Source organism: Nanorana parkeri, unplaced genomic scaffold, assembly GCF_000935625.1.
Source record: "Nanorana parkeri isolate BGI_ZX_2015 unplaced genomic scaffold, ASM93562v1 scaffold119, whole genome shotgun sequence".
Classification (NCBI taxonomy): domain Eukaryota; kingdom Metazoa; phylum Chordata; class Amphibia; order Anura; family Dicroglossidae; genus Nanorana; species Nanorana parkeri.
The window spans coordinates 1,267,848-1,289,149 of NW_017306387.1; the positions used below are offsets into that span (position 1 = coordinate 1,267,848).

Here is a 21,302-nt window from a genome sequence, read left to right on the forward strand (position 1 = left end):
CTTGGCAAATGTTACCAAGGGGTCCTGGCCCTAGAAAGGATGAGAACCACTGGCTTAGACAATGTATCATTAATTTTATTTTTAATGTGTTCAAAATATATTTTCCCTTTTTTTATTTAGCGCACTGTATCTTTACTCTTTCATATTGGAAAATGTCTATACTGGCATGAAGGGTACCTTTTGTGCTAATGCTGCTACAACCATCACTGCCTCTCTTCTACTGCAGACAAGTGGTTGGGTCTACCATGGGTTGGCCATTTATTCTCCAAGTCTCAAAATTGCTTAGATAAACCAAACCATCCACTGTGTTGAATCCTTTGGTTGCCTGTGAACTGCTATTTTGGAAAGCATGCCAGCTTTTAACTGTGTGGGCCAAGAATTGTTGACTCGGAACTTCTGTGTAATCAAATTATATATATATCTGTGGGTATTTTTAAATTGTTTATATCCATGCCCAGATCCCACTGTAGTCTAGAGGAAGCCCTAAAGCCTAACTGCAGCCAAAGTATTTTCGGTTCAAGTGAGAGAAAAGTGTTATAACCCATCAGGTTTTATTGCCATCTGTGCTCTTCTTGGGGATATTCCACTACACTTCCTGACGCCATAGAATGTGGGGAAAATCTCCCCCCATGGTTACAGCAATAAAAACCTGATATATGTTCTCAAACCCTTTTCCCACTTTGTCCACAATGAAAACAGATGTCCATTAAGCTATTGGTAGTCATAGGCTAGTGGTCTGGCAAGATGTCCAAGCTGAATGTTTAATAATCTAAGAGAAATCATTAAAGTGTCATTGATGCAAAAGACTTTTCATAGACCAGCATTGCCAAATAAATTGATCTGCCAAGCTGATCTTCTCCAGCTGTTTTTTTGTTTTGGATGAGTGATCTTTTTGCATACCTGTTTGTCTTTCTGTAGGTAACTGAGTGATTCTGTATATAAGCAATGCAAATTTCCTGTAGCAAGAAGTATGTATATTTTCTAATATGTTTTTCTTTGACCAGAGAAAAAAATCATTACTGCATATGGAATGATATTTTACACAAGACTGTTCACAACTCTGACTAGCACTGTCTAGTTTCTTGGCTAGCCTCATATGCAGCAGATGTATGGCCAGTACCAACGAGCTTTGATGGCCAAATGGCAGCATGCTTTTGACATCGGTTTGAGTTCAGCTGAGTCGAGGTAGACCTGTTCGGCGGCTTTTGCATTCCCATAGACTTGTATGAGTATAAAAGCAGCTCTGAAGCACAGAAAAGATCCCATCAACACAGCCACTTATGTTTATTTGCTATTGCCTTTAGAGAAGCAGTATGGGGGCAGGGGGTCTCGAAATGGAGAAGCAGTATGGGGGCAGGGGGTCTCGAAATGGAGAAAAGATTATCTTTCACATGGAAGTAGCATTTCCCACAGAACTCCTGTTTTGGTTGTGTGTTGTGACCTGAAGCAGACATGTTGGGTCACATGACCTGTTGCAGTTCTGCATTGTGGGCACTGATGTCACTTGTACTGAAGATCGTGCTGACATGAGCACCACAGTGTACGGTTATGGTGGCCTTAGAAGCCTTTGTCAGGAACTGAAGTACATTTTTCTTTTTTTGGGTCTTTGTTTACTTTGGTGGTACTGAAACTGATTACAAGGAATGCGACTTACACACTCATTTCTTTATAGCTTCAAAGATATTTATGGGGTTTGATAAAGAAAAGAGAACAAAGCTGCACAGGCCAAAGTTTCCCCACTCAGGGGGGCAAGAGATGGAGGTTTAGCTTAACATCTGATGAAAATAAACCGAGGATAAAAGAACAATTGAACTGATTTGAAATTTGACCATAACAAAAGAAAATATTAAATTGGCAGCTTTATTCTATGCAACCATGGTATTAAACCTAATTATTTTAATACAAATCTCTTTTTAACAGACTAGCAAAGACCTGGGTGAGGAACATTTGAAATCTCTGGTTGCAAGATTTTGATGAAAACATCCCTAGACTCTGCCTCAATCTCTTTAACCACTTGCTGACCGGGGTGTTTGGACCCCCTTCCTGGCCAGGCCATTTTTCAGTGTTCAGCGCTGCAATACTTTGACATTTATTCCGTCATGTAACGCTGTACTGAAATGAATTTTATACCATTTTTTTGGGGGGGACAGACCTTTTTTTTGGTGGTATTTAATCACCTCTGCGGGTTTTATTTTTTACTATATTCAGGAGAAATTACTGAAATTTTTTTTTTACATTGTTATAAAACAACTAATATTACCCACTTTTTTGGTAAAATATAAAAGATGGGGTCACGTCGGGTAAATAGACACCAAACATGTCAAGCTTAAAAATTGCGCGCACTCGCAAAATCGCAAAAAAATAGGCGATGCTTTAAAAGCTTTTACAGCTCCTCAGTTTAATGTTATCAGTGATTTTAAATTCTTTTTTATGTGTAACTTTTAAAAAATTTGGGGGGAAACTTTACATTTTTTTTTTCCTATTTTTTTTTATTTTTCACTTCACTTTATTGTTATCACAGAGGGGGCTGAGAAACCCTCTATGTGATAGCAAAAGAGGTGACAGGTCCTCTTTATGGAGACATCAGGGGTCTCCAAAACCCCTGCTTCATCAGCTTCTCTCCAGCATCTGAAGCTGGAGAGTGACACGAGACTGCGGAAGTGATGTAATATACACCACTTCCGGATTCTGACAGCGGAGAGGGGACCGGAGGGAGATCGTGAACCGACCTCCCTCTGATCCCCTGTGACAGAGGCAGTATGCTGGTCCCAGGCTCAAACCGGAGCCCGGGACCAGCGTGAGGGGGGGAGCCGGGGAGGGGCGCACGTCACGGGACCTCATACAAGTGAATGCTTGTATATTAACAGGCACCGCTGCCTGTTTTAAAATAACGGGCATTTCCGCTCGCCGTGCCCGAGTGGGTGGATGCAACAGGACGTGTATACGTGTATACACAGCGGCCGGCCGGGAGGTAGTTAAACAACATGGTTTAAATATAGTGGCTAGTGTAGGCTTTCCATTTACAAGCAATACAAATTTCACCAGTCCTTGAAATTAACTGAATTATCCTATATGTAGGGCTTATTAATAGTGAATGGTGACAGAAATATATATATATATATAAAAATGTTTTTGCATTCCATAACCAAGGACTTTAAAATACAGGCCATGTCCACTAGGTATGGTGTATAGTTTATTAGACCATATTTGTTTCATAAATATATGGATGTTTAGGATCTTAAAAGGCCGTAAGTGAGCTTTTGGTGGGCATAAAATCTGACAACCGAGATAGCTTGATAATGGTCCTTGGAAGTAGGGTTGCCACCTTTTTCTTCCAGCAAAACCCGAACACTCTAGAGACGCTCGGACATTTTTTGGGGAGAATGAGTTGTGGGTTATTCATATATAAATAGCTCCACCCATTAATATGTAAATATCACAGTTGAGACTATTTCCAGTGGGGGGCCAGTTAGCCCCTATGTTCATTTTGGTTGGTCTTGTCTGCCTGACATTTTGCTGCCATTAAGCCTGGACACAGCATCCAAAACACGGACTATCCGGGTGAATCCTGGACAGGTGGCAACCCTACTTGGAAGAGATGGATGGCAAAATAAAACCTCATTACAGAATGCCTACTATGTGTCTTTTATCGGTTTACAGCCATGAGCTGTGCTGCAGTGCTTGTGGGCTCACATGGAACATGCTGACAGGATGAGACTGCAGAGACTGAAATAAGCTCATCAATCTACTGCTTTTCCTTCACTGTCCAGTCACAGAGGCAGAGGGATTAGTCTAGCCCAGGGGTGCCCATAAGGTCGATCGCGATCTACCAGTCGATCGCGTATCGATCACGGGTAGATCGCCATGTCCTCTCCTCCCGCCGCTTCTCTGGATCCCTGCTGCTCTCCCCAGCGGGGATCCGAGAAGAAGTGAAGTAACCGGCGGCGGGGAAGGGCGTTGGACGGAGCCGCTGTCACTAACTAATGCAGAGCAGTGAGGAGAGAGAGAGACGCTCGGCCAGGCTCTGACAGCCGGCGCCTCTCTCTCCCCTCACTGCGCGTCCGTTCTGTCACAGCGGCTCTGCCCCCCCCCCCCCCCTGCGGCTCGTCGTATCCCCCGCTGTCGGGAGAGCAGGGGGATCCAGAGAAGTTGCAGCCCCCCTGTGCGTGGCCGAGCGGCAGAGGATCGGTACATGTCACTAGTATGTACCAATCCTCTGTGCAGGACAAACACTGGAGCGATCGGCTGATCACTCCAGTGTTTGTAAATAACTGGGGACACATACCGGTAGTACTATGTGTCCCCAGTTATAAATGAATGAACAGGATGTGATTTTAAATCACGTCCTGTTCATTCATTAGTTTCTCAATGGGGAGAAGCACTCTGTACAGAGGCTCCTCCCCATTCAGAAACAGCTTGATAGTAAAATATTTTCTGAATGAATGGGAAGCCTCTGTGCTTTCCATTCATTTAGAATAGAGGCTGCAGAAAAAGAGATTGAGGACTTTGTGTCCTCAATTTCTTTTTCTATTTTAAAAGGGAAATATCAGGGGGCTTTTTAGACCCCTAATATTTCCCCGAAGCCCCCCCAAGATTAAAAAAAAAAAAATTATGAAAATTTAAAATAAATAAAAATAAATAATGAAAATAAAATAAAAAATAGTAAAAAATAAATTTAAAAAACTTTGTTTTTTTTCCTTGCCTCAGGCGCAAAAGGAGCTGGCTACGGCTATGCTCCCGTGGTGCTCGTGCGGCTGCCGGCTGAATGTGTCAGACGCTGCAGATGGAAAGGTGCAGGACACCCCATGTGCAATGTCGGCCACACGAGCACCACGGGAGGACAGGACGCCGGGACCTGTAATGTACTGGAATGTAAGCAGGCCAACTCCCTGCGTTCCGGTGCGGGAGGGGGTGTGGAGCTGTATTGAAGCCAATGGCATCGCCCACAGTGCGATCGCCCGTACTCGGAACGCAGGCACATTAGTGCCTGCATTGCGGTCCAGTGCGATCTGCAAAAATAGTGCTTGCAGCATTTTTGCGGATCGCACTGGACTGGAACACAGGCACTAATGCAGGCGATCGCACTGTGGGCGAGGGCCTGCCTGCGCAGCCTACGCCCCCTCCCGCCCCTGAATGCAGGTGTTTTTTCGTTGGTAGATCTCAATGAGCTCGTCATTTGAAAAATAGTGGGCGCCCCTGGTCTAGCCTGTCCAGTTGCAAGCTATAGCTATTTGGAAGTGTGGAAAGAACGTTCTGGACCCATGTGGTTATTCTCTTGGTGTTTCTCACTCAACAGTAGTTCGGTGATGTGAAAATGTGTGATCTGGTGAATGGGTAGGCACCTTCTGCAATCTAAAGGATCTCCAAGCCAAGGTCATCCTTGGCTTGACCATAAACACAGGAGATGTAGGAATTTAAGTGCCATGCCAATAAAATGGTACAACTTTCTTCCATTAAGTTCAGGGGACATTTAGGTAGAGTGGTCAATAAGTTCAGGGGACATTTTAAGTAGAGTGGTCAACCCATTTTGGGGGTTCAAAGGGACTAGTTGACAAGCCTGAAGTACACCCATCACAAAACAATACAACTTTCAATCTGCAGGGATTGTAGTCCACATACATGATTGCTCTCATTAATCCATAAGGAATGGGGTGTCTTTTGGACCACCAAAATGTGTTGACTACTCTACTTGAATGTCCCCTAATGACCCTAATGGAATAAAGTTGTATCTATTTTTTATTGGTTTTGCACTTCATTTCCTACATCTACTGTTACAGGCTACGGGCAGGAACCAGACTTAGCTATAATACTCTTGAAATAAAGGATATAAATACAAATCCATTGGCATGCAAACTACTCATATATACTGTATGTATTTCATCTGTGCATTTAGTCATTTGCCTGGCATTCAGTTTTTAAAATAAAATGTGTGTGTGTGTGTATATATATATATATATATACATGTTTTTATGTTCCAGGTTAGCATTGCTGTACATCTCCATATCCCAGTTCTTATACCGCACATCTCTCTTTCCAATGCATACCACAGTACTCTGCACAAACACAGGAAAATAGCATTGTGAAGCTCTCTGCATGCAGTTAAATAGCTCCCCATATTCAAAACTTTGTTTTTTGTGTGAACTGCTTACAGTGTAATACGTTTACTCACATGAACTCACGCAACACATTAAAGATGTTTGCATGTTCTTCATTAAATGCTAATAATAAATACAGTGCAATATGTGGATTGGCTTAATAAAATACAGCCCCTCCTAAAAATCTAACCATGTAATGGTTCTATAATCTTTTCTAACGCTCTTCTGACCACATTGTTATAGAATTCACATTTTGGCCTCATTCACACACAACGCAAGCAAAATTGTATATTGCGTCTATGCGCGCACTATATGCAATCCCAGAATGCATCACTCGTAATGGAACTTTAATGTGCTGTACGCGCGTAAACACGCGTATGTGCGCATAAATACGCAGTGATACGCTGCCCGGACTCATCTCTGTTCCATTCTGTTTTTGCGCATATATACGCTGCACAAATATACGGCTTCATACGCGGCTGTGTGTATGGAGCCATTTATTTGCATATGGTACAGTACGTACGTGCGTATATGCGCGGCAGTGTGAATAAGGCCTTAAGCTTAAATAACATCTTGAATTTCCTCCTACGTAGCTGAAGTGTTTTGTTTTCTCCCTGCAAGAAAATTAAAAAGTATTTAATGAAATGTGTTTGCCTATTAAAAATAAAAAACACAACAAAAAACCTCTGCTTGGCCCGCTGCACAGTTATGTATTAAAGGAGAACTATGAGGTGAGTGCTTTTCACTCACCTCATAGTTCTAGCCGACCTGTGACAATGAGACTGTCACAGGTCGGCTCAGTAGATCGGGAGGTGAGCGAACACATACCGGCGTTCACTCACCTCTCGATCCTGTCACAGCTCTCTGCCGTGACAGGGGAGGGGATGGATTCCCCCCTCCCCGCTCCGATCCGCCAGCGCTGACTGGCGGATCGGACGGGGAGGGGGCGGGTACAGCTGGCTCTGCCTCTAGATAGGCAGAGCCAGCTGTCAGTCACGCAGCTGGGCGGATCCCGGCATAATTGTCAGGACCCGCTTCAGCTGCGGCGTCTCAGTATACCGCGAGCTACAGCTCGTGGTATACTGAGCCTAGGGTGATGGGAGGACGCTACTCTGTGTCCTCCCGTTACTCTAAGGAGAACTATGGGGAAAAGCCTTAACCCCATAGTTCTCCTTTTAATGCTCCTGGTATTTGCCATGTGTGATGGCAGATTGTAATCGGGCCATCTAAGGCAGTCTTTTAGGCCCAAAGCTATAATATAGCTAATAATGGGTAAAAACATTTATCTAGATTTGATGTTTATCCTTGTTCACTAAGGCAATGAATAATTAAAAAATTGTAGTCCATTGCAGCCAGTCAAAATGTGTCTTTTAGTCCTGATAAATGAACAGGTAATATCTATGGCACATAACCGCACGATGAAATAATTGTGCTCCTGTTTAAAGGATACAGGAGCCCTCTGGAGGGCAAACCTTATATTAAGAAGAGCGGGCGATGACTGATCTGATCATCCTACACCGATTTCAAGTGACATTGGAAGTGGTGCAAATGTGGAAAAGCATTCATCCCTTTCTAATAAGGGAGTTCTTTAGTCCCAGCATATACTATCCTTGTTATAACATCAACATTGTAAGTTGTTTTTCATAATGCAAACAAAGCTTACTTGATAAAAATCCCTTTTATGCAGTGAGTGCTGCTTTCCGTCTATCACTTTCAGCAAATTCCTAGATTCCCAGGATTTCCAGCAAGCAATGATGTTACACTGTGGGAAGTTCAGATGTTGGGGGAGAATAGACTTCACTGAACCAGAACATTACCAACAGCAATAAAAGCATGACAGGTTCAAACCCATTAGCAGTGGAAAATGTTAAAAATACAATGTTGACTTTTATGTACAGTGTAATCACCCCCGTATCCGTATGTTTCAATAAAATCCTTGTGTATACTTTGTTGACCTCCTGGAAAAAGAATTGGAATTTCCCATCTATTCAAGGTGAAACTTCTGTTCTAATGGCCACATGCCCCACATTTATAGCGGCACTAAGATGCTGGGAATGAGGAGTCCACAATGCCAGGGTAACTTGTTACTGTGATTTTGACATCTGCCTTTTCGTGTGACTTGGCAACAGATAGTTGCTTGTGCAAGCTTAAAGCAGAACTCCTGGGAAAATGTTTCTTAAAGGAGAACTATGAGGTGAGTGCTTTTCACTCCCCTCATAGTTCTAGCCGACCTGTGACAATGAGACTGTCACAGGTTGGCTCAGTAGATCGGGAGGTGAGCTCACCTCTCGATCCTGTCATGGCTTTCTGCCGTGACAGAGGAGGGGCTGGATTCCCCGCTCTGATCCGCCAGCGCTGACTGGCGGAACGGACGGGGGAGGGGCGGGTACAGCTAGCTCTGCCTCTAGATAGGCAGAGCCAGCTGTCTGCCACGCAGCTGGGCGGATCCCGGCACAATTGTCGGGATCCGCTTCAGCTGCGGGGTCTCAGTATACTGAGCCTAGGGTGGCGGGAGGACGTTAGTTTGTGCCCTCCCGTTACCCTAAGGAGAACTATGGGGAAAAGCCTTAACCCCATAGTTCTCCTTTAACCCTTGTTGTGGGGCTACCCCTGCACTGCAAGGGTTAAGTGCTCGTTTGTATATAGGTTCAAAACTAAATTATACTCGCCTGATCCTCAGAGCCAGCTTGCTCTTAGACTGGTCCCTTCCCCCTCGCTGCCCCTCCGCTGCAGCGGTCTAAGGTGCTGAGAGTCATCACATTCTATACACTATGTATAGTACATGAGTACGCCGCGGGACATACCGTCGCTGCAGAGGATAAGCAGCGGAGCAGGAGCCCAGAATCCCTATACTTGTGCAGGGAATCTGTGTGCTACCTATGGGCAATAATTAGGCTGCCAAGATAGAACTGCTATCAGAGAAGATCAGAGTGTGCAAGCCAGCAGGATTCTTTTTAGGAGGTAGCTCCATTGACAACTATAGAAACCCTCAAAAGGTGGTTGCCAGGTGTAATTTTTAAGGAGCATTGGCTACCTGAAATCTGCCCAGCCCTAAAATAAAGAGAACATGCTTTATAAATTGGCTCAGGTGGCTAGGAAAGCAGCAATGGCACTCCCCTTAAGGTGCCCATACACCTGCCGATTATCGTACGATTTTCAGCGGGTTAGTGGCGTTCTCGGGAGACAAATGCCGCACGGGCCGGTGTGCGCAAGCGCACACTGCCCGCTCAGCCTTGCAATCATCGGAAGCCCTACCCTCAGCGGGGAGGGCTTGTGATGATCGCAAGTAGGATCTGCCTGTCCAAGATGGGCAGATCGTACAAGCTTTTAATTACCTTACAACCATGGCAGGATGAAAGTCGTGCGATGGTTGTAAGGTGTATGGGCACCTTTTTTAGTTTTGAGAGAGCCTTAAAAGCAGCACCTGTTCTACACAAACTGAGATGTCATGGTACCCTGTCATAGGTGTACCATTTATAAAGCGTGTGTTTTTGTAAGCAGGTCCTGGCATGTATTTAAATCTATTACTTTGATAAGCCTCTAGGAGTTGACCTACTTTGGAACATGGCACACTGATTGTATACTATACAGAGACTCACCTAGTATTGGAGCTTCCACAGTTCATTGCCCATTGCAGCAGCTGACTGTTGTGGTTTCTATGTGCCCATCCCTACAGCCACTCAGCTGTCTGACTTTATTTTAGCAGTGCAAGACATTCTGCCCATTATCTCCACGTTAATCTGTGTACACTGAGCCATATTATCATTAGAAATGTGCGATTCGTTTTGTTACGAATCGAAATTCGTATGAATTTTCCTGAAATTCCGAATTTCGGAGCATCCGAAATCCGAATGGCAGTTTCCGAATTATATCCGAAATACGAAATTCCGTTAACGAATTTCGGATCCGAATTTCTTTGAAACAGGAACTAATATTACCCCTGTAAATGAGGTTGAACAGCATGACAAGATTTTTTTTTTAATCCGAGATACGGATCTGCTGCTGCTGATGCATTACAATACACAGTTACACACACAGGCAGGAAATACGAAATTCCGTTGACGTATTTTCGTTCCATTACGAACATTCGTTATATTGAAGGTAAAAAGCAAAGTACATTTATATTGGAGTTGATGGTAGTTTGTTTTTTTAAAGTCCGAAATACGGAATTCGGAATACGGAATCCGTTAACGGAATTCGTATTTCGGATAAAAAAACAACTACCACTCCAATATTAACAAAGGTATTTTGCTTTTTAACTTCATCATAAAGAATGTTCGTAAAGTTACGAAAATATAACCGCCACTACCGAAAATTCGTATTTCGTACGAATCCGAATTGAGTTCAGTTACGAAATACGAAATAACGGATATAACGAAACAGAACAAATTTTTTGACGGCGAACAAGTCTAATTATCATAGCTACTGAAGGAAGAAGTATCCCAAACTGTCTGCAGCAGTAGCAGATATTCAGATTTCCATTTTGCTCCACAGCGCACCAGAAATATCATGAGTGGTTGCTGTGGGCAGTACAGACTTGGTCCCTCAGGACCTTAATGATATCCAGTGTGACAGCTTGCATACACATTTAGACTTGTATAAAGTATGTTTACAAGAAATCTGCCCCTTTTTACTATGCTTCTATAGCGGAATGTTTATAATCTCATCAATAATTTTATATGGTAAGCAACAGGTTTGCTTTAAAGGATGTAATCTCTACTATAAGCTGAGATGAAGTTAGTTCAATTCAGATATCTGGTCCAATATTTAAGTCCTATAGGAACCATAGATTTCAAATACTTTTATCTTTTTTTTTAATTCTTATTACATATTTGTAGACAAAATCTTGCAAAATTGAGCACAAATGGACTAGGAAATGAACACCCTATAAGATTCTAACCTATGCCTGCAGGTTGTGTATAGAATTGGTAGGAGCAGCATTCGTGTCCTAATTGCTATAGGCAGGACTGCTGACAGCTGGAGTCTGACGGGTATAAGAAACACATGTATATGTAGAATTCATGTTTGCGACTTTATCTGCGTCATTTAGGGTAATGTAGGATGGAATGTTGGACTTTTACAGCCAGCATAGTGTCCAGTGGGAATAGCAGATCATCTGCTTACTGCTCTTCAGTCTAATTGGATGACGAAATTGGGAAATGCTCTTGTTTATCTGTAAAATGACTGTTGTGTGGCCATGTGGGATTCTTGTTTTCATATTAAAGCTATTTCATCTCAAATGCTTTCGTCATCCATTTACCAGAGAGTAAAAATAGAACAAATGGTTTTGTCTTCTGTGGGAAAACAAACTGAGTGTGAGTTGTGCTTTCAATGAGAAAAACAAGCTCCAGACTTACTGAGTTTATTGGAGGAATACTACAGAATAACCATACAGGTTATGGTGAGAAGGGAATAAAGCAACCAAGAAGCTCTTATCCCAATCGGTTTATAGCACAGTAAAGTCTTCTTAAAACAGAAGGTATTCACAGGTCTCATTCCATCACATAGCCCAAAATAAGAGGATTATTTCTTATTTAGGGACAGTGGACGGAGCCATAAATATCATTGCTTTATACCCTATTGGTCAGATGCACATCTAGAACCACTGTTATATATAGCCTCATATTATAGAGCCTTTTATTCCATACTCCATACAGCTGTTTTGGGCAATTTGATCATCATCAATTTGGTGTATGGCAAGCATGGTAACCATGGCTTCTATGGACTAGGGCTCGGCACCCAAAGGCACAGTAGAATCACACAGGTTATGGTAACTAGGGTCTAAAGGAAAGCAAAACGACCTCAAGCCAAATCAGGGCATAACATAGTAAAGCCTAACACTCTCCTTTCCATAGATATTAAATGCTGAACCTCCAGACTCTGTCTGGGCTTCGTATACAGAGTGGAGCTCAGTTCATCAGAAGTCTCTGACTTCCTCCTCCGCAAAAGTAAAGTTTATCATCCGTAATCCAACCGAAATCTGTGGCATGACTTAAAGTATAATTAAACCCTTGGGGGGGGGGGTTTGCATTTATCTACTGCCAGCAAGCAGTAGATATATGCAAAAACATTTTTTTTTTTTTTTAAATCACCAAAAAGGTTAAAACTTACCTGTGTCTCCGGCGCTCACTCCTGTCCGAAGTTTAGAATATTCCCGGGCGAACCGCAAAGGATCATGGGGCCAGAGCATGCGCAGTAGAGATCTTCAGCTCGGAGAAGAGTAGAGCCACAGCATAAGTCAACGCGCACAGACACCGTGGGACACAGCAGTCAGCGCTGGGTCAGAGACTGGCACCAGTGCTGGAGGGACTCCTGAAAACTACTGGCAAGAAGTTGATCGGATCAAGAGGCATCATTTTAAGGCCTTGGTTCCCAACTGGTGGGTCATGACCCAAAAATGTGTCGCAACCCCGTGTTCAATAGGTCCCCAAATGCCTTCCATTTTTCTATGTCGGAGGCTTCTCAGCCTCCCCCTAGCTCAGCATTGTCAATTCTCGCGCCACGCAGCCTTTCATATGCTGTTCAGCGCCGAGTATCAGTTCGAAGGTGGCGTGGGGTGGGCTGGAGCTATTGCCGCAAGGCAGCTCAATCCATATATGCATTGCTTACAGCTTCCTCGCTTGTTCTGTACAGGTGCCTGGACCAGAGTGATGTCACATTCTGGCTCCCAGCATCTCTATAGGGTGGGCAATGAAGTTGTACAAGCAATGCTCATATGGATGAAGCTCTGTCACAGTCCTGTGCGATTAATGCACTGTACCATGCAATCTCACCTTAACGCACTGTACCATGCAATCGCAATCTGGTGTGGGAGGTGCATTGCCATTTATTTGAATGGCACCGCAAACATACCTCCCGCCCACAGTTCAATCGCCTGCACCGCAACGTGCAGTATGGCAATGCCGTGTGTTCCATTGCAGTGCGACTTGGGTCGCAACTTAATGACCAAGGACAAATGTGGGTCCTGAGGTTACACAGGTTGAGAACCACTGATTTAAGGTAAGTCCTTACACCAGCAAAGGAGGTGAGGAAAAAAATTAGACTGTAAGGATTACTAAACACCAGGAGTAGGCAAACTCCGGCCCTCCAGCTTGTGTGAAACTACAAATCCTGTCTTGCATGTGCTTCTGGGAGTCATGCCTGTGGCTGTCAGTCTTGCAATACCTTATGGGATTTGAATTAAAGTTGATGCTGGCATATTTTTGGGGAAAAAATCTGGGTTAGAACTTGCTGCACTCTTAATTTAGCTTGCACCTTCAACTGTGAACTCTCACCTTGGAGTGTTGTGCAACTCCGAGCACTTTGTTAATTATTTATCTTTGTACTTGGAGTAATCTAATATGCATCTTTTTAGGGTATATAGACATGCCTCACTTACAATGTATTTCCCACATGTGACGGGTATTTATTTTTCCTTTTTTGTATGAGCTTTGATGGACTATATTGAATTGTATGACCTGATGCGTTTTCACCAATAATGTCTCTGCTGTTATATAGGATTTTTAAAGCGCCAACAGTTTCTGCAACGTTTACAATATAAAGGAAGACCACAATACAGTTCAAAACAAGATTGTTAGGGGGGCCCTGTTCATGAGAGCTTACAATCTACAATGGCTGATTCGAGCTATATGTTATTGCTTTCTGTGTTTTGAGACTGCATAATTGTATAAATTATGTTTTCTATTTGTAAACTGATATTTATATGTGATGGGTCTAAAAATTGGTGTTCTCTGTCGGCGAATAAGTATCCTGTTTTACATGGGCAACAAGGGTGTTATGTGCATATCCTCAGTTTGACATTCTTAAACCTGTCTTCAGGTATGCACATGGCAGAACCCACACATTCACAATGTCAAGGAAGGATTTGTTGCCTTGTATTCAAAGTTTCAAGCTATGAGGTTGTGCGTTGCAGTTTAGCAAAATACAGAAGATGCATAGTTAATGTGTTCCAGTGGCACAGTATCCAAACTTCATGCAAACTGGAAGCACATCTGGAAAAATGGGCCCCACCTGTTGTGTCTGTGCATGACTGCCTGCTTTCTAATTGCCATTTTTTTAATTTTTGGGTGAATCGTCCTCTCCAGTGTTTGATGAGTTCCATAGTAAGCCATAGTAATCTCATGTCGGCTATATCCACCTAGCATAGAAAGGGCTTATGACTTTCAGTTAATAAAGTTACAATGTGCAGAAGCTCTCATGTAACCATATGCTAAGAAAGTGTATACACAAGTGTTATACTCGCTGCTTTATTCCAACATGGATTTAATTAAACACAAACCATGACATAGCCAAAGGGGGGACCACTGTTGTGAAGATATCGTTACTGTGCATGGCCGCATATTAAAAGTAGCCATTCAAGTTCATAATTTATTAACTCTTAAGTGAGATAAAGTAAAGATTTATAAGATAATGTGTTCAACAATGGAAGTGTATCAGACGTCAGTTTTTCTTGTAAGGCTGAGTTCACACCTAGGCGTATCGAATATGTGCGTTTGGCGCACGTTTTTACCGCGATTCGTGGTAAACGCGCGTTTCCGTGGGCTATCTGGCTTTATCCCAGTGGATACGCGTGGCAAATACACCCCAAAGAAGCTCCTGTACTTCTTTGGGCGTAGGTCGTTTTGCAGCGCGTTTTGCAGCGCGTTCCTACGCGCTGTAAAACACCCAGGTGGAAACCATGCCCATAGGCAATCAATGGTTTTCACATGTTTAGCGTTTTACAGAGCGTAGGAACGCGCTGTAAAACGCCCAGGTGTGAACCAGGCCTAAGTGTCGCTTTAAAACAAAATTGAGCTGTAGTTATACTATGATCCATTAAGGAGTTCATTGAACCTTATCTGTGCCCCAGGAAAGTCCTCAAAACATGACCTTTTGTGACCCTAGAGGATCATCGTTACTAAGCACTGGTCTTCGATCTGTTTAAATACTTTTCTAATATTCAGTATATGGTCAAAAGTGTGGATACCTGACAGTCATGCCTATACGAGTTTGTTGGTTATCCATTTCCAAAACCATGGCCATTCATATGAAGTTGGCCCCCCTTTTGCTTCTATAACAGCCACTCTTTTGGAAAGGCTTTCCACAAGATTTGGAGTGTCTGCGAGCACCTGTGCCCATTCAGTCAACAGAGCATTTGTGAGGCTGGGTATGGATGTTGGATGAGAAACTTTCCGGTTTATTGTAAAGATGTTCGATAGGGTTGAGGTCAGTGCTCTGTGCTGGCCACTTGAGTTCCCATTAGTGATTCCTGAAGGCTAGGAAAGGTTGGTGTAAAAAAATGCACTGTTTATTTTAATGAAATATTTTTTTTTCTGGAAGATATGGCGTTTGTAACCAGTTTTCTCTTTCTTTTAAAGAGTGTTTAATAAAATGTTTATTTCCTGACCTTGTGTCTCTTATTTTTCTCTTAGGATAAGGAAACATGCATTGGACTAAACAATCAGAGTTACATTTGTGAAACGGGTCACTGCTGTGGACAATCCCAGTGCTGCAACTACTACTATGAGCTATGGTGTAAGTCCATGGTTGTCTCATATTCTGCATGTTTTTTTCTGCCTAATATTAAACCGTGTTGCCCAAGCAGGCTTTCTGGAGACCTATGGTGTAAGAAATGACCACCTATACAGTTTGGGTGTCAAGCTTCTCAGCCAAGCTGCACTTTCCATGCATAATTACATTGTTCAGACCTTACCTCTTAGTTAAAAAACTAAGGATTATTCACTAATAAGCCAAAGGATCTAGCCGTAGCTTCTGCTGTTCCTTCGGCCGACGGAGACCTTCTGTTCAGTCTCATTCTATGAGAATAAGGGCGAACGGCAGTGAGTGAACTGTCTGAGGTTCGGCTCAGTCAATCCAGATGTTGGATTGGCTGAGTCAAACAGCTTCTTCACTTTGGCTGATAAAATCAGTTGTACATTGGCTGGCTTCTATCGGATGTACGGCTAAAATTAGCCGTACGGAGCTGAAGTAAATAGCCGAACTGCGTTTCGGCTCGGTTATTCACTCGGCTGCCTTTTTGGCAGCTTGGGGAATAGCCCTCTAACTGTTGTGGCAAATTTGCTAATTTGTGGCACAGTCTAATTTCTGGATATGAGTTTAAAAAAAATGTTCTGTTATGGGTTTTTTTCAGAGTGCATCTAATATGCAAAACTCAGTTACACAAATAAAATGAACATTAGTGTTATGATACTTTATTAAAGCTTTACAATGCATCGTTTTATTGAAGATCAGCTGTACAAATAGTGAGAAATATAGGGCAACTCTAGAAAAAAAAGTACCAAGATATAATACAGGAGGAGCATAGGACTTGCAGTCTAAGTCTAATGTCACACATAGGCATCATCATGTTTGCATATTAGTAATAGACTAAGTCCCACTGCACACCAGACCGGAATCCCAAAGTTCATAAGATGCATGCTGGTGTGACTAAGGACGGCGACGCATGAATCCAAGTATTGCAAAAAAGTCACCCGCACTCCAAGGCCCAACATGTAAGCGCCTTTATTCAGACGCCGAACAACATGGCGACACTAGTGCAGGGCAGCGTTTCGGAACCGTCAATGGTCCCGTCATCTGTTTACCTGATGAAGGGACCATTGACTGTTCTGAAACATTGCTGTCCATTAGTGTATCCATGTTGTTTAGCATCTGAATAAAGGTGATTACACGTTGGACCTTGGAGTGCGGGTGACTTTTTATTTTGCAATACTTTGCGCATATAAGAGCGCATTTTTGTCTAGTATGTTTACTGCGTTTTTGCACATGAAGTGCGTTTTAGCGGACAGATTGAAAGACATTACGGGCAATGGACAAAAACCCCCACACAGAAATGTGCAAAATGCGTGTGTTGCGCATTTCCAGGCGTTTCCATTGAAGTCTATGGGGGCCAAACGTGCTGAAATCTGCTAAAACAGCTTGCGACAAAATGCTCAGGTGTGAACAGGGGCCATTGAAATGATTGGGATTTCTGGGGTTGAGAGTTTTTTGTTGAGCTTTAGCTTTGAGTGTCAAAACGCCTAGGTGTGAACAGGGAATAAGAGGAAGTGGCGAGGAGGCAAAGTACAGTTGCCCTGTAAGCAGTAGATCAATTGGGATGTGTGTTTTATTTATCCACCCCCCCCCCCACCCTATGGAGCACACATCTAATCCAAGCTGAAGATTCTGTTTTAGCAAAGGATGTTAACGCACTTAATGGATGATCAATTAATGCACTAGAAGAAAAAAAAACCACAAAAATAAATATCCTGGTGTTGGCACAGGGCTTTGCTTCCTTATGTCAGAGCCAGAGCCTCCTGGGGAACAGCTAGCAGTACTATAGTGACTTCACCAAATTTCACTCCAGATCTTTTTTGGAGTAGCTGTCAGAGACAACAGTGCCTTAGATCTCACACAGCAGATATACAGTTGTTTTTTTTTTTTTATCCCAACAAATGTATTGATTTTTGTACATACAGGCATAGGCAATAGAGCTTAATACAACCTCCTTGTACATTTCAGAAATTATAGTATTAAGAAAAAAGGGAAGGGGGAGGGTAGGCATCTGAGTAGTAAAAAATACTCAGTTATCGTATCTGCATCCTAAATTGGCAAGCTGGACAATACTGAACAAGCTATTAATACGTAACACGTTGTCCTAGTGCCTTGTCTTCCTTGTAGCTAGTTGTAAAGCACTTAATCTCATATTTCCCGGATGCAAGGGTGGAATTAACGGTCTTAAAGGGTAAGGAGAAAAGTTAGTGTGAAAATAGTGTGACAGGGAAAGCGTGAGAAGAAAAAAAAACATGATGAGATCTCGTCACGACCAAGGGTCCTCCCATAGTCAGCAGTGTAGCCAGGTGATCTCCGGGAGGAAATATCATCCAATGGTTGATCATGCTTCTTTAGATTTAAGAGACTGATAATCAGGTGTGTTGGTGAAATGGTTCCAACACGCCCAGATGCGGGAAAAGTTATCCAACGCATCACGTTTTGTGAATAGTAATTACGCCATCTCATAGATGGGATCGATCTGTCGGATCCATTCGGACAAAGAGGGTGGTCCCATCTCTTTCCAATGCCTCCGGATAATTGTATGAGCAGCATTCATCATATGCTTTTGCAGTGATTTACTCAAGCTCAAGATGTCATGTGTGTCTGTCGGGAGGAACGTTGTCGGTGCGAAGCATATTGTTTGTCCAGTGACCTGGGAGATGTTATGAAAGCAGATATACATGAGGCTATTGATCAAGAGTATGTAGGCACCTCCAGATAACAGGAGAGCTCACAGCTATTTTTTGGAAGGAATTCGAGCTAAAAGGTATTCAGCTAAATTCTTGGGAACAGTTAACATCTCAGGATTTTCCTGATTATAGTAATTCTGCACTTTGGACTTCAGTTTAAATGTGGGGCTGTTGACCATAGCAACTAGATCTCTAGAATTTCCCCACAGTGTCATATTTAGTCTCCTTTTCTGCAGTGATTTTGTTTTTTGGGACCTCTAGGGGTTGGGGGTTTTGGAAAGGGGAGAGGGAAATAGTGCACTTGGTAGAACATGACCTCTGTAACATGATCAGCTGTTAAAAGAGAGGCAGCAGTTCTTATAAACAGGCTTTTTCTCTCTTGCATATGTGGTGGGTGTAAAAGTATTTGGGTGTTCAGTTCTAGTAAACAAGACCTGACAGTTCCAGACATCTCTCATGATCAGCAAACTGTTTCAACTCGCTATAAACATGTTCTCAGGCATAATATATGATTGCCCTCTGCAGTCATCACTGGCACTCCAATTCACATTTATGCGGCCAGGGATTAAAGAATATTATACAGCAGCAGGTGGGAAGATGTGTATAAAAGTAGATACTGCGCCTAATGTGGAAGAATTTCCTCTAGCTCCACCAGGACTAGAACAGGCTGAAGGGGCGCGACTAGGGGGAATGTATGGAATACGGGTTCACTGAAATGTCAATTTGGACTTGAATATGCTTTTATATTTATAATGGCAAGAAATTCCGGCTGTTTAGCTTGATCCAGGATTCATCACCAAGAATAAGGAATTTGTTCTTGTACCATAGTAAATAATGCAGATTTTCTAATCCTGCTGCAGCTAGAGTCATTCACCTAACCAACCGCTCAGTGTCTGCAACCCCCCTCTGCCAATCCCTGCACTGGCTTCCAATAGCCCAAAGGATAAAATTCTAAATATTAACAACCACTTACAAAGCCATCCACAACTCTGCCCCCGGCTATATCTCAAACCTGGTCTCAAAGTATCACCCTAACTGTCCCCTCCACTCGTCAAAAGACCTTCTGCTTTCCAGCTCCTTCAACTCCTCCAATGCTCGCCTCCAGGACTTCACTAGAGTCTCTCCCATCCTATGGAACTTTTTACCCCAAACTGTTCCACTATCTCCCACTCTGACTGCCTTTAGGCGATCCCTTAAGACTCATCTCTTCAGGGAAGCCTATCCCACCTCTAACTAACCACTGAACTATCACTTTGTCAAACAATTCATCCCCACACAGCTACCTCCTCATGTATCACTTGCCCCTCCCTTTCGATTGTAAGATCTCAGGGGCAGGGCCCTCCTCACCATCTTGTCTTGAATTGTTTTGTGATTGTAATGTCTTCCTCATATTGTAAACCGCTGTGCAAACTGCTGGCGCTATATAAATACTGTGTAATAATAATAATCATTTACCATGAAATACAGTTCCAAGAGATTTACAGTATTTATAGCGGTTGCTAGAAAAGTAGTTTTTATTTTTCCTCTTCACTTTACAGATCCAAACAACCAAGATCAGTTGCTGAGTCAATGATGCAAATACAGTAGGCACTGCAGCTGTGCCAACATTTTTTAAATAAAATCTACCTATGTTATTTGAGTTTTATATAATGCACTGATGGGAACGGGATTAATAGGTAATCTAATGTGCATATTGGTGTGCTGTTATTATGAAAAAAAAAAGAAAAGCTGGTAAAACTCACTCACTGAGTTACAAATTGCTAAAGAAAATTGCCTTTTAGCGATTGCATGGAAAATAACTGTGGATTTCATAGATAGGAATGTATTTTTAAAAAGAAGAGAGGGGGGTTACTGCAAATAAATCTCAAGTTGAACATTAGCCTTAGCATTGTATTAGCCCTAATTTAAAGCTGGACATACACTGGTCGAATTTTGGTCCAGTCAGCAGGATTCTTGTCAGAAGAGCCAGTCCAATTTTCTTGACCAAACAGTGACTGTCAGATGCAGTCCCTGTTCGGGTCTTCTAACAGTGGCATACCTGTCACTGTTAGAATTCAATGGACTTTTTGGCCAGCTTAAGCTTACTGACTGCCGGTGGACTGCCCCCTGCATAAGAGTACAGCATGGTCACATTTTAACCTGACTGGGTGAGGAATCATTAGACTGACTCCTCTCCTCTCACGATGAAGGTTGAAGGAAGTGCTCGGGCGGTCTCTTCCTGTCTTCCATGTACCCAGATACTTAGCTGCATGGCCCAAGGGGGTGCATGATATATGCCCACTATTGTAACCTCCCTGCAGACCATTTACATTAAAAAAAAGTAGTGAAAAGCATCACAGGTTGTTAACGTTTACAGTTTTCCTCATGCAAAAGTAAAATTGATGAAAAAAAGGTTTTACATTTATTTTAGCTACACTTTTTGGGGGATTATCGAGGGGCCTGTAATTCAGTTTTCGGTAACACACCAAGTAAAGCACCATCTGGATCCTTTAGCCTTGTACAGGCATTGGAAGCAGACGGTTACCCACAGTTTGGCTGTTTTGTAAATGTCCAAAAGCTTCCTGCACCAGTGCAGGTCTACAGCTGAGGACGTTTTCTGTAAAATCTTACTGAGGTTATTGTGTTATTGTTACACCAGTTCTTAAAGAGTAACGGTCATTTCTCTATTGCTATATAGTAAGCCTTGCATCTGTGTATAGATTAGAATTGTGACTGTACATTGAGGGTGGGATGCAGCTTAATTTGCTCATTACATATGTGGCAAAGATTTTGTGTCAGGATTTCTGAAAAGAGCATGATGAAGATGGGCAGTAGATGGGATATCTACAAGCCTGTAATTCAGTAATGGAAATATTTTGCTATAAGCATGCGTAAATCTGAAAATACATAATGCTTTCCATTAATTTGAGCTAAGCTCTTAGTTATGCACAGTTCTACATAAAAGCAAAGGAAAGTGTGGGGGGGGGGGGGGGGGGGCTATGCGTACCCC

At 42.7% G+C, this 21,302-nt stretch overlaps 1 protein-coding gene across 2 annotated transcripts in view; it reads left to right on the forward strand.

The window, feature by feature from the left end:
* The window catches only part of WBP1L (WW domain binding protein 1-like), a 72,809-nt gene that overhangs the window by 48,245 nt on the left and 3,262 nt on the right, over window positions 1–21,302 (forward strand). For both annotated transcript variants that reach the window (XM_018553425.1, XM_018553426.1), the window contains exon 2: window positions 15,506–15,608. In XM_018553425.1, coding sequence (XP_018408927.1) covers window positions 15,506–15,608 — 103 coding nt within the window. The remainder of the gene's footprint in view (window positions 1–15,505; window positions 15,609–21,302) is intronic.